This window comes from Anabrus simplex, chromosome 2 (genome assembly GCF_040414725.1).
Source record: "Anabrus simplex isolate iqAnaSimp1 chromosome 2, ASM4041472v1, whole genome shotgun sequence".
NCBI classification, from domain to species: Eukaryota; Metazoa; Arthropoda; class Insecta; order Orthoptera; family Tettigoniidae; genus Anabrus; species Anabrus simplex.
This window is the reverse complement of record NC_090266.1, coordinates 690,658,073-690,676,606: the sequence shown is the minus strand read 5'-3', so window position 1 is coordinate 690,676,606 and position 18,534 is coordinate 690,658,073. Positions and strand designations below refer to the sequence as shown.

At 37.1% G+C, this 18,534-nt stretch overlaps 1 protein-coding gene across 1 annotated transcript in view; it reads right to left on the bottom strand.

The window, feature by feature from the left end:
- Positions 1 to 18,534, bottom strand: part of LOC136864376 (uncharacterized) — a 444,399-nt gene that overhangs the window by 105,121 nt on the left and 320,744 nt on the right. The window contains exon 5 of the mRNA XM_067141298.2: positions 6,999 to 7,102. Coding sequence (XP_066997399.2) covers positions 6,999 to 7,102 — 104 coding nt within the window. The remainder of the gene's footprint in view (positions 1 to 6,998; positions 7,103 to 18,534) is intronic.

Genomic DNA, 18,534 nt, shown 5'->3' with positions numbered 1-18,534 from the left:
GCAGGATAATGCCCGCCCACACACTGCTCGCATCTCCCAACAGGCTCTACGAGGTGTACAGATGCTTCCGTGGCCAGCGTACTCTCCGGATCTCTCACCAATCGAACACGTGTGGGATCTCATTGGACGCCGTTTGCAAACTCTGCCCCAGCCTCGTACGGACGACCAACTGTGGCAAATGGTTGACAGAGAATGGAGAACCATCCCTCAGGACACCATCCGCACTCTTGTTGACTCTGTACCTCGACGTGTTTCTGCGTGCATCGCCGCTCACGGTGGTCCTCCATCCTACTGAGTCGATGCCGTGCACATTGTGTAACCTGCATATCGGTTTGAAATAAACATCAATTATTCGTCCGTGCCGTCTCTGTTTTTTCCCCAACTTTCATCCCTTTCGAACCACTCCTTCTTGGTGTTGCATTTGCTCTGTCAGTCAGTGTATAAGAAATAAACCTTGGGATCACAATCCTTGGAAACCAAATTAATCAATCAATTTAATTAGTAGAGCAGTAGTGGAATAATTAACGGTAAGTTGAGGCTTGTTTCTCGACACGTCTAGTATAATTCAATGAAATAACCGAAGTGGCAAATAAATGTTACCAAGTTTTAGGCGAAATAGAACCTAATCGTCATTAAATTAAATCATAGGAAAGGAAGACGTATTTCAATTTTAGAATTAGTAAACTGGAGTAAAATATGAGTCCATACACCAGATCAAAGATACAATCGACAGTCATCAGCTGTTTTTCTCAACACACGGAAACCATCTTTGTTTACAACAGTTCCCATAGAAACGAATCACGTGTCGCGATTAAAACGTGGCTTCAAAACACTATCAGATAGACATCGACCAAACAACTCCAACTTACCGATTTTCATCTGTGATCCACCGACATAACGCTTAACTATCTGTTACAAGAAGTTGTGAATTGAAAATTTACCAACACATAAGAAATTTGAGTCTGAGTTTGGTAGGCAGCTATGACCATGAACGGGAAAAAGGTATGTAACCCTTTTTAAAAGTTTGAAAATGTGCACTAAACAGAAGAGGAAGTATACCATTAAGTTATCTTTGTTTGGCCCAGGACAGCTGTCACTTATTAAAACCAGCTCATCTGTTAACTCGGAGTGTGGGATGATATTTATGAAATGTAGCAGCATTGAAATAACCTCATTGGACCATTTGTGTCCATATTAACGTAAAACCTTGGAGAAAAGGAGTACAACCTAGAGGAACATGGGCAGTTGTAAACAAAAGTGTAGCTTATGAGTGGTTTATCGGGAGTTGAGAAGAGCGCTCTCGCTGCACCTGCCTGAAGCACCACTGACTAGTGTTGTTCTCGCTAGCAACCGTCCAGACTCGTGGGGTTTTTGCCGAATCCCTGCATGTTTAGAGGCTAATACAGTACGACTTGAGGCATTTTGGACAGAATCGGTTGTGTACTTACGTGCGTAATGCTCAACACTTCAAGATGGCGCTTATAACTCGTTTTTCGATTATTTTTTTTTGACTAGTGGGGTTCTTGCCGGCAACCCCTCAGTTGTTTTAATATTTTCAGTTTTGAGTGGATAAGCAATAAATAGAGAGAAAAACTGAATTACCTATTCCAGAAAATGGAAGGCACAAATACATTATGTATTTGATTTTTCAAATGTGGTATCTTCTTCTCTGACTGATGAAGAAATTATTCTGCCTTTGATGATTAAGATTCTCAACAGAATTTTTTTTTTTTTTAATGACAACAGTGATAGAAAGTGAAAGATAGAAAGGATAACACTTAAGAAAAATATAAGTGGATAAATTTGTCAGCAACCACTTGCTACAGAAGAAAGACATAGAATTTAAATCCATCTGGTAACAGAGATTAAAAACAGGAATGATACCTACCAAAGTTTGTAAAAAATGCAAAATGTGATGCCAGGTGTGCAGAAATTAAGAATTAACCTAATATTAAACTGACATTGACCCTAGGAAAGCATACCAGAGGAAAATTCAGAAGTTGACTCACTATTTATTAAATGGTGGGTTCCAAACTCCCTATCTCCCAAATGCAAGCTCACAACCATACGGATCTAACTCTATTGGCAGAAGAAACATCAGTTGCAATGCTTCACTGTACTGTTCTCCAATGGCTACCATGTTCTGCCACACTTGTAGGAGGTGCCATATATTATCAATGCATCCATCTCTGGCAATATCCCTCAGTGACCGCTCTTTAGCATGGATGATGGCTACTCTTGTGTAGTAATGGCTTCTGTGAAGGGGTTCTTCCTTCTTTGTTTGTTTTTCCTAAAAACCATAGACTTTCTCCAGGATCTGCCTCACAGCCTGTGTGTATTGTAAGTCTGCCAGCCCCAGTTCTTTAATGTCCTTCTCAGTCTGTCAGCCATGTGGTATGGACTTTCTTGTTTCAGCAGAAAGTGAACAGGTTGTTTAGTCAGTCTGTTGGAGGACTACCTTACCACATGGCCATAGAAAGCTACCCCACTTTTCCTGGTACAATCAGAGAGCCTCTCTCTCTGGGAGTAGAACTCTTAATTGTAACATCTCTGGTATTCCCCATCTTCCAGTACCAGGCCTAGGGTCTTTCTGAGATTCTTCATTTTATGAAGAAATCATAATCACAGAGACTCATGTCAGTACCTCATATTATCATTCATACAGGAGATCCATCTTGGCAATAGCAGTGCAACACTGTGTAAAGAAGTGGAATGAGAGATAAGGCTTTTTGCAGATGATGTTATTCTGCACAGAGTAATAAATAAGTTACAAGATTGTGAGCAACTGAAAAATGACTTCCATAATGTTGTGAGATGGACAGTAGGCAATGGCATGATGATAAACGGTGTTAAAAGTCAGATTGTGAGTTTCACAAATAGGAAAAGTCCCCTCAGTTTTAATTACTGCGTTGATGGGGTGAAAATTCCCTTTGGGGATCATTGTAAATACCTAGGTATTAATATAAGGAAAGATCTTCATTGGGGGTAATCACATAAATATGATTGTAAATAAAGGGTACAGATCTCTGCACATGGTTATGAGGGTATTTAGGGGTTGTAGTAAGGATGTAAAGGAGAGGGCATATAAGTCTCTGGCAAGACCCCAACTAGAGTATGGTTCCAGCATGTGGGACCTCACCAGGATTACTTGATTCAGGAAGTGGAAAAAATCCAAAGAAAAGCAGCTCGATTTGTTCTGGCCGATTTCCGTAAAAAGAGTAGCGTTACAAAAATGTTGCAAAGTTTGGGCTGGGAAGACTTGGGAGAAAGGAGGCAAGCTGCTCGACTAAATGGTATGTGATACAAATTCTTATAATTTTGTTAAATACCACCTATTCAATACAATAATGATGTAATAAAAACTTACATATTTATTAAGTTGTTGATAAGGTACATGTTTTGCTCCTTTTTCATGAGCATCATCAGCCAATTATCATTTACTTAAGGTTATATAAGATCATTAATCTATTCTATTGGATTAAATTATGCTTGTAAACCTGACTGAAAAGTCTTATAATATTTTACAAGTCATATAACAATGAAAAATGAAATGTCGTATGGCTTTTAGTTCCGGGATATCCCAGGATGGGTTCGGCTCGCCAGGTGCAGGTCTTTCTATTTGACTCCCGTAGGCGACCTGCGCGTCATGATGAGGATGAGATTATGATGAAGACAACACATACACCCAGCCCCCGTGTCATTGGAATTAACCAATTAAGGTTAAAATCCTTGACCCGGCCGGGAGTCAAACCCGGGACGCTCTGAGCTGAAGGCCAGTACGATGACCATTCAACCAACGAGTCGGACCATATAACAATAAAATTCTGTCTTTAATTTAAAACATATTTGTCTAAAATCTATCTAACATTTAATTGACGAAACTCATTTGGTGAACATTCTTTAAAATTATTTTTAAAAACCTTTCGAGATCTGGCTAATTGTATTGATTCAATGTTGCTTGACTTGTATGGTTGCCGTTGAAACTTCGTTAACTATATTAACAATTTTCTACAGTTGATAATTGCCTATGTTATGAACATTTAACTTGTTCTCGATGTTGCTAGAGTAACATTTGTACAAAATGTATTGGCATTAATTTTATGTTGTCAATACGAGAATATTGTTTATGAACAAACTTGTTGGTGAGTAAACACTTTCTAATGTGAGGTAGAATTTGAATGGTTCTCGTATGTTCCAAATTGGGATTGTTGGTATATTTTTCTTTCTGCTGGGTAATTGTCTACTGTTACTCCTAGCCTCTTGAGAACTACTTGTTGTTCTGTTTGCTCTCTCTGGGAGTAGAACTCTTAATTGTAATGTCTATGGTATTCCCCATCTTCCAGTACCAGGCCTAGGGTCTTTCTGAGATTCTTCATTTTATGAAGAAATCATAATCACAGAGACTCATGTCAGTACCTCATATGGTCATTCATACGGGAGATCCATCTTGGCAATAGCAGTGCAACACTGCAATGCAAACAGAACAACAAGTAGTTCTCAAGAGGCTAGGAGTAACACTAGACAATTTATGCAGCAGAAAGAAAAATATACCAACAACCTCAATTTGGAATATTTGAGAACCATTCAAATTCTACCTCACATCAGAAAGTGTTTATTCACCAACAAGTTTGTTCATAAACAATATTCTCATACTGACAACATAAAATTAATGCCAATACATTTTGTACAAATGTTACTCCAGCAACATCAAGAACAAGTTAAATGTTCATAACATAGGCAATTATCAACTGTAGAAAATTGTTAATATAGTTAAAGAAGTTTCAACGGCAACCATACAAGTCAAGCAACATTGAATCAATACAATTAGCCAGATCTCAAAAGGTTTTTAAAAATAATTTTAAAGGATGTTCACCAGATGAGTTTTGTCAATTAAATGTTAGACTTAGGTAGATTTTAGACAAATATGTTTTAACTGAAAGACAGAATTTTATTGTTATATGACTTGTAAAATATTATAAGACTTGTCAATCAGGTTTACAAGCATAATTTTTGTTTTTTTTGTTTTTATTCATGAAGCACAAGATACAGCTACACTGAGCAAATTTCACTTGCACTGTCAACAGACTATTTAACAAACGTAAACTTTCGTAATAAAATATAACATACATAACAAAATATGACAAGATCAGGTACACAGCCTACTAATAACAACTGTCCAAATCGAAAACCATTAGAATGTCCATGTACATAGCCAAGTCGTCATGGGTCAAGATGACGGTATAATCCCTTCACATCAACTTATCTTTAAGAGACTATTTACACCCCTCTCGAATATGCTTTTATTTGATGCTATATCAAGCTCTTGTCTCCTATTAATATTGTTAAAGAGTGTTGGGAGGCGGATTAGAAAAGATCGTTGAAGTATTGAGTGCTGAGTGTGGGGAATCTGGAGAAGGTCTTTGGTTCTGGTGGAGCGGGAAGGAACACGGAGAAAGAAAAGTGAGACAAGATGTTCCGAGCGGTAATGCCCATTTTAGATCCCGTGGAGGAAACTCAGGCCAGCTACCTGTCACCTGATGTGCAGCGGTGACATATTAATTGCCATTAATACCTGCTGCGTAGACAGATTTCTGAGCTTATGGTTTCTGTTCCTTACAATTGCAGCAAAGAAGGACACTGCTCTGTCTAACTGCTTATTATTGGAGGGGGAGGCTGTTGTCCAAATCAGAGAGCAGTAGTTTAAGAGAGGTTGAATGATAGTGAGGAAGAAGTGACGAAGAACAATGGGGTCAGAAATTTCTGTGAAGCGATAGAGAATACCTAGTAATTTCATAGCCTTGGTTGTATATGTTTCTATGTGGGTCTTAAATTGTAATTTTGTACCGAATATTACACCTAGGTCACCCTGTTGCGTAACTACGGTGATGGGCTTGTCGAGTAGGTAATATGATGTCGGTAGAGGAGATTTACGTTGTGTTATGGTCATGTGGCTGCATTTTTGTGGATTGGGGATAAGTTTCCAAGGACTGCATCAGTTCGAGAGAGCATTAAGTGAGGACTGTAGCAGAGCTGCATCTGCTGGATTCCTGATCTTCCTAAATATCTTGCAGTCATCAGCAAAGAGTAGGGTATTCGCTTATTTAACCTTAAGTAAATGATAATTGGCTGATGATGCTCATGAAAAAGGAGCGAAACATGTACCATATCAACAACTTAATAAAAATGTAACTTTTTATTACGTCATTATTGTAAGAATAGGTGGTATTTAACAAAATTATAAGAATTTGTATCACAAGTAGATCTTCAATACAGACAAAAAATGAAATTTATAACCTGCAATAAGTGGTATGTTCCGAGCTGTCAGTGGAGAGATGGCATGGGAGGACATCAGTAGATGAATGAAGATAAAGTTGGAATTCAAGAAGACAAATTGGGGCAAATATTCGTTTATAGGAAGGGGAGTTAGGGATTGGAATAACTTTCCAAGGGAGATGTTCAATAAATTTCCAATTTCTTTGCAATCATTTAAGAAAAGGTTAGGAAAACAACAGATAGGGAATCTGCCACCTGGGCAACTGCCCTAAATGCAGATCAGTAGTGATTGATTGATTGATTGATTGATTGATTGATTGATTGATTGATTGATTGATTGATTGATTGATTGATTGATTGATTGTCACGAAGGATGACTGTATTACTATAGCTTTCTCCACCAAAAATGGCAGTAGATCCCATACATAACATACACCATCATAGGACAGTCATTTGGGATATTGCCAGAGGCAGAAACATACATGGTGCAGAGTGCAGTGTGGCAGAAGCTTGTAGATACTGGGGGAGAGTTTACTGAAGCAATATAACTGGTGTTTCCTCTACCAATGAAGCCAAGTATAAATTATAGTAGTGTTGTGATTACTTTTTATCCAACCTATATTTATCAATATCATTTTAAAGTACATCTTAATTTTATGTTGACTGCAACAAGCTTACTAAATTTTATGACTGTTTCCATATAAATTCTTAGCTTATTTACTCACAGCACAGCGATATCGAGGGAATCTCTCTCCCCCTCTGTTGAGAAGTGCTATATAGCGCTGATTGTTCCGACCTGTCCAGTGACCCAGACACTGGTAGGTCATATCTGCAAAGAAATGAAATTAGACTCTTTAATGCATATCAATTGCAATACTCATATATGTCAAAATAGAAAGTCATATTTCAAGATAGTTCAAATTTGTAGTTCTTCACACATATTAACAGGCATGTTGATTCAAATGGGACTGCAGAACACAAATTCAAATTCTGATTTAAGACTGTATTACGAAATTCTTAAATATATTATGCCACAAATCTTGTGAACAAACAAATTTATGACTATGACAATAATCAGAGATTCAAACTGAGTTGACATATTATCAAAAATTAACTACTGTCCTGAAAGTTATTTAAATTTCAGATACTTTGTATTTATAAAACTGACCCTCAAATTCATTGTATGAAGACACATGTCTGGTGTCATAATGTCACTTAATGTTAATCGTGCATCCCACCTCAGCTTTGCACAACGGGAGCAATTTTGAAATAATGGTGACAGGCCATATAAGATTTTGTTGTAAATACTAACTTTTATGTGGATGTGGTATATAGGTTAGGTATTAAGGGGAGGCCCAACACGACCTTGCACTATGACCAGTCAGATCTATTATGTTACTCCCATACGGAGAGGCTAAACCCTGGCAATGGCTCATTGCCTACTCCTGTCGAATAATACCAAGGGGTCTGCTCAAATCTTAACATCTCCATCCTACGGATGAATCACCATCAACAGCATCATGTGTCCATACTCCATATGAGCACTGTGGAGAGGTTTGGATATTGCATTTGGAAGATGGAGGCTTCGAATCCCACCATAAGCAGACTGAATATGGTTTTCTGTGATTTCCCATTTTCACACCAGGCAAATGCGGCTGTGCCTTAGCCCATGGCTGCTACCTTCCCAATCCTAGCCCTCTCCCACTCTTGCATTGCCAAAAACTTACAATGTGTTAGTATGACATTATCTTCTTTAAAAATATAACTTAAATTACACAACACTTTCCAACGCACTTTCAAACGTTTAGCAAGCGACGAACACTCTGCTCAAATGACCGCATCTACTGCATTCACAAGACTGTCTCCTTCTCACCCAACTATGGCCAGGTGTTCCAACAGATAAGAAACCAGACACAGTAGCTAACTTCAAACTCCTCTTTAACAGACACACACTGAACATCGAGAGAAATTCAGTTACTTCTAAACCTTCAAAGTTTTATTAGCGGCAGCTCAGAAAATTTATATCACCTTCTATTCCTAACAGTACATCTGAACCATAGCCACGAACATGTAGTAAGTTATTTGGAGATCAACTTTTTACACTTTTCTGCCGACGATGGGCGTGGGCTCCGCTACTTCAGAAACCAGACAGACACTGAGAAATATATGGAGGGAGGTTTCTTTTATACTCTATGGGGTGACGCTACTCACACCATGGAGCTTGGTTATGCAATATGCTAATTCCGCATCCAATAGACCGATTTTTCTGAAATTTGTTCCATAACTTTGGACACTCTTAAAATTTATTTCTGTGTTAATTTCATAATTTTCCCATACTCGCAACAGGCGAAATAAATTATTTCTGCCCGGGCGTTTTGCGGGTTTTCTTCATTCATTGACCTTGGCACGTGTCAGTAGTCCGTGGATCTGACGCGGATTTGTCTCTATGCTTAACTGCATTTATATTTATCCTGGGGGTTCTGTCTTCCCATAGGGTTTAAGAATAATTTAGATTTTTTATTTCAGGATTTACTGTGTTGCCAAAATCTCTGGTTACGAAGAATTCCTTGAATATGAAAAATTGTTGAATATTCGAAGTCCACCGAAGTGTCACGGTATTTCACGAGCTTGCGGCTCGGCCCGACACGGTGAGGTCGCTCCCACGAGACAGCCAGATTCATGAAATGGCCGCTCTCAAACAAGTAACTTTTATTTGAAATAAATATTGAGAAAAAAATCATTTTCTCATCGTAGAATTATGGGTTCATAATCCACCTACAACGACGAAATGTTTACCCAGTAAGGGGAAATATTTGTATATATACCTTCAAAATTCTGAACTGTACATGGGAATTTTTATACAAATGAACCATGATTCTACGTAAAGTTTCCCAGTTGATCTTACTCTTGACGTAGGGCTCTGTTACTTTCACATATTTTCCTGTTTTCTTCTTCCAACAATAGAATTGCATTACATATGTCATCAACAAAGCCTTCTCTTAAGAATGAACACTATAAACATTCAGGGTCTCCCTCTTGATTACTGCAGCTGCTTGCTTGTCCTTGGAGTGGTGCCTCGACCTGTCTTTCTCTCAACGTAACGATCATATTGACGGGGTGTAATTCTTCTTCTTCTTCTTCAGTGACCATTTCCCCTGCTGGTAAGGCGGTGTCATATTGTAACGGAACTCTTTCTTCTCCTGCATGGTAAACCTTCAAATTCGCTGCATTGAATATAGCTTCTCTGCTGCCATCCAGACTCTGAATTTTACAGGAATTATTCCTGAAACTTTTGATCACCTTGAAAGCCCCAAAATATAAGGGAGCAAATTTAGCATAGATGTTCACCTGTGGTTTCGACATCATGGGTCTCCTAACAAGCACAAATTTGCCTTCCTCTAAGGGACGGTGGAAGCTCCTGTTCCTCATCCTGCGTAACCGGCGGTCTGCCTGCCGACGTATATGTTCTGCCGTACTCTGAATGCATAATTCCTGTGACGGCCGGGGATCGTTTGGACATTGGACCACACCATGCCAAGATCTCACCGGGTATCGATTGAAATGCACAACATAGGGAATACTCCCAATAGATTCATGTACGGTGTTATTTACACAAGTTACTATTAGGGGTAGCACATCAACCCACTTAAAATGCTCTCGGGCGCAGTAAATTCTGCAGAATATGAAAAATCGTTGAATATTTGAAGTCCACCGAAGTGTCACGGTATTTCACGAGCTTGCGGCTCGGCCCAACACGGTGAGGTCGCTCCCACAAGACAGCCAGACTCATGAAATGGCCGCTCTCAATATTGAGAAAAATAAAAAATAATTTTCTCATCGTAGAATTATGGGTTCAGTGTTGCAAATGAACAAAACACGAAATATTATGACTTCCAAGAATATACAATATAAGGAACGATTTTGTCTACTGATATTATCACACTGTTGAGTAATGTAACAACACAAGATTCCAGACAATAATGCTGCAACACGACATCGCTAGTTATGAATTCAATACTTGCATGACTTGGCCCATTCTGTAGCACGACCAAGAATTCAGTGCTCTATGACATGAAGGCATGGATGATTTTAAAGCATATTTTTGTTTCACCTGATAGTGCTATACGTCTACTTCAAATTGATAACCCGTTTTCGTAAATTTAGTGACTAGGCCGGTTTCGATACTAAGAAGCCTCAAATGCTCTAAACAACGGTGAAAACCACATCAAAATCTATTCTATGGTTATAGGTAATAAATTTCATATTAATCAATATTGAAGAGCAATATAGTGTAAAACAAAAGCTAAAGGCTTCCACCTCTTCAATACTGCTTGTTGTAACCTTAAAAAAATTACACATTTTTGTTGAAACTAGTTTTGGTCTTACCAGAGACAATCATCAGTCAAAATCAAAGTAAAAGAAGGAAAGAATTTTTATTTTCTATGTCGAACAGTAATGGAGGATTTAACATATTTTAAGGAGTGAATGTTTTCAAATATTTATTAACATCTAGGGTACAGAAGACCAAACTTCATAAAAAATTAACTTAGAGCCTAAAAGTGTTTCAGAAGAATGGGTATAAATAAATAAATAAATAAATAAATAAATAAATAAATAAATAAATCCTTGAGGAGATCCGGCGTGGTGTCGTCTTGGGTGCCTTGGCGGTACTGAACACGCGGCCGGACTGCATTCTTAATTATCACCCATCCAGGACCCGTTTCAAGCGCGGTCCACATATTTGATGACTGTTCAGAACATTATTATTAATATTATTATTATTATTATTATTATTATTATTATTATTATTATTATTATTATTAAAGATGTTCTGGACCCCACAGCAAGATGCAAGACCGCTGCATGGCGGTAAATTACATCTGCTGCCATTGTCATTGTTGACAATGTGACCAGCAGCATTGTAGTGCATAAGCAAGTCCGCGGGATTTCTGGCGATACGAATGACATACTTCCGTGCATTATTGGCCTTATTATAGAGGTTAACTATTTGACAGGCAATCTCATTCCTATTGTATATTTCAAATGTATTTAAATTTTTATTTATATGTCAGGAGAATCTACTGTAATCTAAGAACGTTCCTTGAAGGAAAATATGGCTGTTGAAAACAAACCCAGGAAAGATTAAAAATGATTTGTTTATGATCAGAATAAGTACATCTAAAATCTACAGCCTGTTTCCAGTCATTCGACAGGGTCAGGAATGGAATGAATAAAGCCCGATCTAGCGACGACAATAGGAATTGTGCCGGCTCCTGAAGCACTCCTCTGGGGCAATGATCGATGAATGACAAATGAAATGAAATATTGGACAGTGCTGCTGGAATGAATGATGACAGGGAAAACCGGAGTATCCGGAGAAAAACCTGGCCCGCCTCCATTTTGTCCAGCATGAATATCACATGCAGTGACCGGGATTTGAACCACGGAACCCAGCTGTGAGAGGCCGGCGTGATGCTGCCTGAGTAACAAAGGCTCCTTATAAGTACATTATGAACAGTAAAATCAATTGGTCTCACCTCCTTTTACACCCCACTGCCGTTAAGTTTATGTAACCCACCCCCAAAAAATAAAAGAAGACGTGTTTCTTTATGTTTAAAGGAGATTCCAAACACCAATGTTCACGTCTATTACCTTCAGTTTTGAGATATAAGTATCCCCATAAAAATAAAATACTTTTTTCACTTCATTTCACACTCCCCCACCCTACCCCCACTAACTGAATTTTCCGGCAAAAATACTTGTTTCTTTAATAGTAAAGGATCTTCTAAATACCAATTATTGCGACTCTAACTTCTTCTGTTTTTGATGTATGTGTCCTCATGAAAGGAATTCAACTCCTTTTCACTCCCGCCCCCAAGATGATTTTCCCCCAAAACGCGTTTTTCTTTGTTTTCAAAGGAGATCCAAATACCAATTTTCACATCTGTAACAACTTTAGTTTTTATTACATGTACAGTATGTATTCTCATACAATTAAGTCAATTAATTTTATAATTCTTTCAGCCCCCCCCCCCCCACATCATTGGATTTTCCGAGAAAGCGTGTTTCTTTACTTTTAAAGCAGATTCCAAATATCATATTTCACGTCTGTAACATCTTCATTTTTGAAATGGCAGTAGCCTAATTAAAAGAATTCAACACCATTTTCAGTCACTTTTACCCAACAACCCCCCCCCCCCCCACCTCCACCAAAGTGCTTTTTTCCGAAAACTAAAAATACAAGTTTCTTTATTTTTAATAGAGATAAAAAGTACCATTTTTCACTTATGTAACATGTTAAGTTTTTTGAGATATACTGTAGAAATTCTCGTTTTAAAATTTCACCCCTTTTTAGTTCCCCTTAACTGGAGTTTCCAAAAACAAATCACCTATGTTTCTTTACATTTACAGGAGATTCCAAATACCCACTTTTTACGTCTGTAATATTTTACGTTTCTGAGATATTCTGTTGATATAGTCTTTCAAAACATTCACCGCAATTTGTCACTCCTGTTTCACCGCCATTATTTGGATTTTCCATAAACGAAAAAAATACCTATTTCTTTATTTTTAAAGTAGATCCAAAACACCAAATTTCAGGTCTGTAATATCTTCAGTTATTGAGATATACGCATCCTCATTAAAGGCATTCAACCACTTTTTCACCCCTTTTCACCCCTCCTAATGGGATTTTTCGAAAACAAAAAATACGAGTTTCTTTATTTTTACTGAAGATTCTAAATACCAATTTTTACATCTGTAAACTTTAAAAGTTTTGATATATAGATGAACTCTTTTAAAAATTCACCCCCCTTTTCACCCTCCCATTAATTGGATTTTCCAAAAACAAAAAATACGCGTTTCTTTATTTGTAAAAGAGACCAAAGTACCAATTTTCAGGTCTGTAATATCTTCAGGTTATGAGATATAATTACCAGTATCCTGATTAAAGGTATTCAACCATTTTGGCACCCTTTTTCACCCCTTCTATTGTGATTTTCTGAAAACAAAAAAATACGTGTTTCCTTATTTTTAAAGAAGATTCTAAATGCCAATTTTTACATCTGTAAACTTTTAAAGTTTTGAGATATAGATACACTCATTTTAAAATTTCACCCCCCTTTTCACCCCCCTAGCAACGGAATATCCAAAAACCCTCTCTTAGCCACGCACCTACATCTTAATATGAATCTATGCCCAAAATTTCAATTGCTTTATGTCCAGTAGTTTTGGCTCGGCGATGATGAATCAGTCAGTCAGTCAGGACAAGTTATCTAGATAAAACAACTGGACATAAAGAAATGAAATTTTGGGCATAGATTCATATTAGGGTGTAGGTGCTCGCTAAGAGGGGATTTTTGGATATTCCTTCGCTAAGGGAGTGAAAAGGGGGTTGAAATTTTAAAATGAGTGTACCTATATCTCAAAACTTTTAAAAGTTTACAGAGAAAAATTGGTATTTAGAATCTTCTTTAAAAATAAGGGAACATGTATTTTTTTTTGTTTTCAGAAAATCCCAATAGGAAGGGGGAAAAACGGTGAAAAACGGGTTGAATGTCTTTAATCAGGATACCGGTACTTATATCTCAGAAACTGAAGATATTAGAGACCTGAAAATTGGTACTTCCGATCTCTTTTAAAAGTAAAGAAACACGTATTTTTTTTGTTTTAGGAAATCCAATTAATGGGAGGGTGAAAAGGGGGGTGAATTTTAAAATGAGTGCATCTATATCTCAAAACTTCTAAAGTTTACAGATGTAAAAATTGGTATTTATAATCTTCATTAAGAATAAAGGAACACGTATTTTTTTGTTTTTGGAAAATCCCAATAGGAGGGGTGAAAAGGGGTGAAAAATGGGTTGAATGCCTTTAATGAGGATACTTATATCTCAGAAACTGAAGGTATTACAGACCTGAAAATTGGTACTTTTGATCTCTTTTAAAAATAAAGAAACACGTATTTTTTGTTTTTGGAAAATCCAATTCATGGGAGGGTGAAAAGGGGGGGTGAATTTTTAAAATGAGTGCATCTATATCTAACAACTTAAAGTTTACAGATGTAAAAATTGGTATTTAGATTCTTCATTAAAAATAAATACACACGTATTTTTTGTTTTCGGAAAATCCCAATAGGAGGGGTGAAATTGGTAAAAAATGGGTTGAATGCCTTTAATGAGGCTACTTATATTTCAGAACCTGGAGATATTACAGACCTGAAAATTGGTGTTTGGGATCTCCTTTAAAAATAAAGAAACATGTATATTTTTGTTTTTGGAAAATCCAATTAATGGGAGGAGGGCTAAAAGGGGGTGAATTTTTAAAATGAGAGTATCTATATCTCAAAACTTTTAAAGATTATAGATGTAAAAATTGGTATTTAAAAATAAAGAAACACGTATTTTTTTTTGTTTTCGGAAAGTCCCAATGGGAAGGGAAGAAAAGAGAGAAAAGGGGGTTGAATAACTTTATGAGGCTACTTATATTTGAGAACCTGAAGATATTACAGACCTGAAAATTGGTACTTGGGATCTACTTTAAAAATATAAAATGGGTAGGTCTACATCTTAAAATTTTAAAAGTTTACAGATGTAACAATTTGTATTTAGAATTTCCTATAAAAATAAAGGAACACGTATTTTTTTTTTTTTTTGCTAGTGGCTTTACGTCGCACCGACACAGATAGGTCTTATGGCGACGATGGGATAGGAAAGGCCTAGGAGTTGGAAGGAAGCAGCCGTGGCCTTAATTAAGGTACTGCCCCAGCATTTGCCTGGTGTGAAAATGGGAAACCACGGAAAACCATCTTCAGGGCTGCCGATAGTGGGATTCGAACCTACTATCTCCCGGATGCAAGCTTCACAGCCGCGCGCCTCTACGCGCACGGCCAACTCGCCCGGTGAACACGTATTTTTGTTTTCTGTAAATCCCAATAGGAGGGGTGTAAAAGGGTTGAATGCCTTTAATGAGGATACATACATCTCAGAAACTGAAGATATTACAGAACTGAAAATTTGTATATGGGATCTCCTTTAAAAATAAAGAAACACGTATTTTCTTTGTTTTCGTACAATCCAGTTAATGGCGGTTAAACAGGAATGACAAAAATGGGGGTGAATTTTTCGAAAGACTATATCTACAGAATATCTGAGAAACGTAAAATGTACAGATGTAAAAAGTGGGTATTTTGAATTTCCTGTAAATGTAAAGAAATATAGGTGATTTCTTTTAGGAAACTCCCCTTAAGGGGAAATAAAAAGGGAAGAAATTTTAAAATGAGAATTTCTACAGTATATATCAAAAACATAACATGTTACAGAAGTGAAAAATGGTATTTTTTATCTCTATTAAGAATAAAGAAACGTGTATTTTTAGTTTTCGGAAATACCACTTGGGTGGAGGGGGGGGTAAAAGTTACTGAATGGTGTTGATTTCTTTTAATTAGGCTATTGACATCTCAAAAATCAAGATGTTACAGACGTGAAATTTGATATTTGGAATCTGCTTTAAAAGTAGAGAAACACTTATTTTCGGAAAATCCAATGAAGGTGGGGGCGGGGGGCTGAAGGACTTGAAAAATTAATTGACTTAATTGTATGAGAATACGTACATCTAATAAAAATAAATTTGTTACAGACGTGAGAATTGGTATTTGGATTTTCTTTAAAAACAAAGAAGAACGCGTTTTGGAGGGGGGAACACTTTCCGGGGCGAGAGTGAAAAGGATTTGAATTCTTTTCACGAGGACACATAAATCAAAAACTGAAGAAGTTAGAGTCGTGATAATTGATATTTAGAAGATCCTTTACTATTAAAGAAACAAGTAATTTTTTGCCGCAAATTTCAGTTATTGGGGGGGGGGGGGAGTTTGAAAGGAAGTGAAAAAAGGGAATTATTTTTATGGGGATACTTATATCTCAAAACTGAAGGTAATAGACGTGAACATTTGTGTTTCGAATCTCCTTTAAACATAAAGAAATAGACTACGCCTTCTTTTATTTTTTGGGGGGGGGGATTGCTAATTAAACTTAACGGCGGTGGGGTGTAAAAGGAGGTGAGACCAATTGATTTTACTGTTCATAATGTACTTATAAGGAGCCTCCGTTGCTCAGGCGGCAGCGTGCCGGCCTCTCACAGCTGAGTTCCGTGGTTCAAATCCCGGTCACTCCATGTGACATTCGTGCTGGACAAAACGGAGGCGGGACAGGTTTTTCTCCAGATACTCTGGTTTTCCCTGTCATCATTCATTCCAGCAACACTGTCCAATATTTCATTTCATTTGTCATTCATCGACCATTGCCCCAGAGGAGTGCTTCCGCAGCCGGCACAATTCCTATTGTCGCCGCTAGATTGGGCTTTATTCATTCCATTCCTGACCCTGTCGAATGTCTGGAAACCGGCTGTAGATTTTCGATGTACTTATTCTGATCAAAAACCGATCATTTTTAATCTTTCCTGGGTTCGATTTCAACAGCCATATTTTCCTTCGGAGAACGTTCTTAGATTACGGTAGACTCTCCTGGCATATAAATAAAAATTTAAACACGTTTGAAATAAATGATAGGAATGAGATTGACCGTCAAATTATTCACCTCTATAATACGGTCAATATGTCATTCGTATCGCCAGAAATCCTGCACACTTGCCTACGCGCGACAATGGTGCTGGTCACATTGTCAACAATGACAATGGCAGCAGATGTAATTTACCGCCAAGTAGCGGTCTTTCATCTTGCGGTGGGGTCCAGAACATCTGATAATAATAATAATAATAATAATAATAATAATAATAATAATAATAATAATAATAATAATAATAATAATAATATTGTTCTGGACCGTCGTCAAATTGTGCGGACCGCGCTGGAAACGGGTCCTGGCCTGGTAATGACTACAAATACAGTCCGGCCGCGGGTTCAGTACCGCCAAGGCACCCAAGACGTTACCACGCCGAATCTCCTTCAGGATTTGATCCATACTGAAAATGCTTCTAGGAAAAGATGGCAAAGATTTAGGGACCCATCTGACCGCGTGGAATACTTGGACCTAGCCCGGGAAGTACGAAATCGATTTTCTGAAAGAAAGATTGAAAATGTGAGGAACTTTGCCTTAATCTATCAGAAAACGAGTCAGATCTCGAATTTTGGCGGATTATCTCAGAAAACAAGCCAGATCGCGAATTTCGGAGGATTATATATAAAACGTTAAGCATTCAATTATAAATTTCAGTATAATACTGTAGCGAAGCACGGGTATCTTGCTAGTTTTATATATATAGATAGTGGCTTTAATCCAGTTCATTTATTTCTTTATGTTAGATCAAATAAAGGGTTTGTTTTTTCAGATATTTCATTAAGGTTGAAATTTGGATTAAAGAATTGATCCAGGTGGATGAAATAATTCTCACAGAAACCATAAACACCATACATCAAGGCTCTTTACATCCACAAGTCCAAAAAGGTGCTGCATACTACAGCATGGTTCATCGTACATTCAATATCCCAATGTTAAAAAAAGATCTTATACATAAATTAAACACCATCAGAAACATAGCCAAGGCCAACGGATATAATAAACATTTCATTAAAGGAATAATAAATAGTCAGACATCGACTTTCCACTACTCTCACTAAAGAAGAAAAAACTAACAAAACCTTATTTTCCACTTTCAATTTTAATAACCCACAGATACACCAGGTTTCCTACATTTTCAAAAAACATGATACAAAAATATATTTTCAAAAAGGCAATTTTACACAACACAAACTCAATTAATAATAATAATAATAAAATTTTTTATAGATCAGGTGTTTATGTGCTTAAATGTAGTAGCTGCCTGTCCGCCTATATTGGCCAAACAGGTAGAAACTTTGACACAAGGTACTTAGAACATATAAATTCATGAAAATATAATACATTTTCAGGTATGGGAAAACATATGATGGACTCAAACCATAAATTCACAAATATGGTTCAGGACCTAAATATCTTAAAAATGGTTAATAAGGGCTCTCTGCTCAATTCTGAAAATTGTTTCATCCACCTGGATCAATTCTTTATCCCATTTTCATCCTTAATGAAATATCTGAAAAAACAAATGCTTTATTTCATCTATTAATTCCTATTTTCAATAAAAAGAAATGAAGTACTCTAAACCCCCTTCTTTCCTTCCTCAGCCCCACCTTAGGCATTTTTTATTTTGTATTTTATATATTTTATGTATTTTTATTTTTTATTTTTTCCCTCCATGTTTGTTTCTGCCATG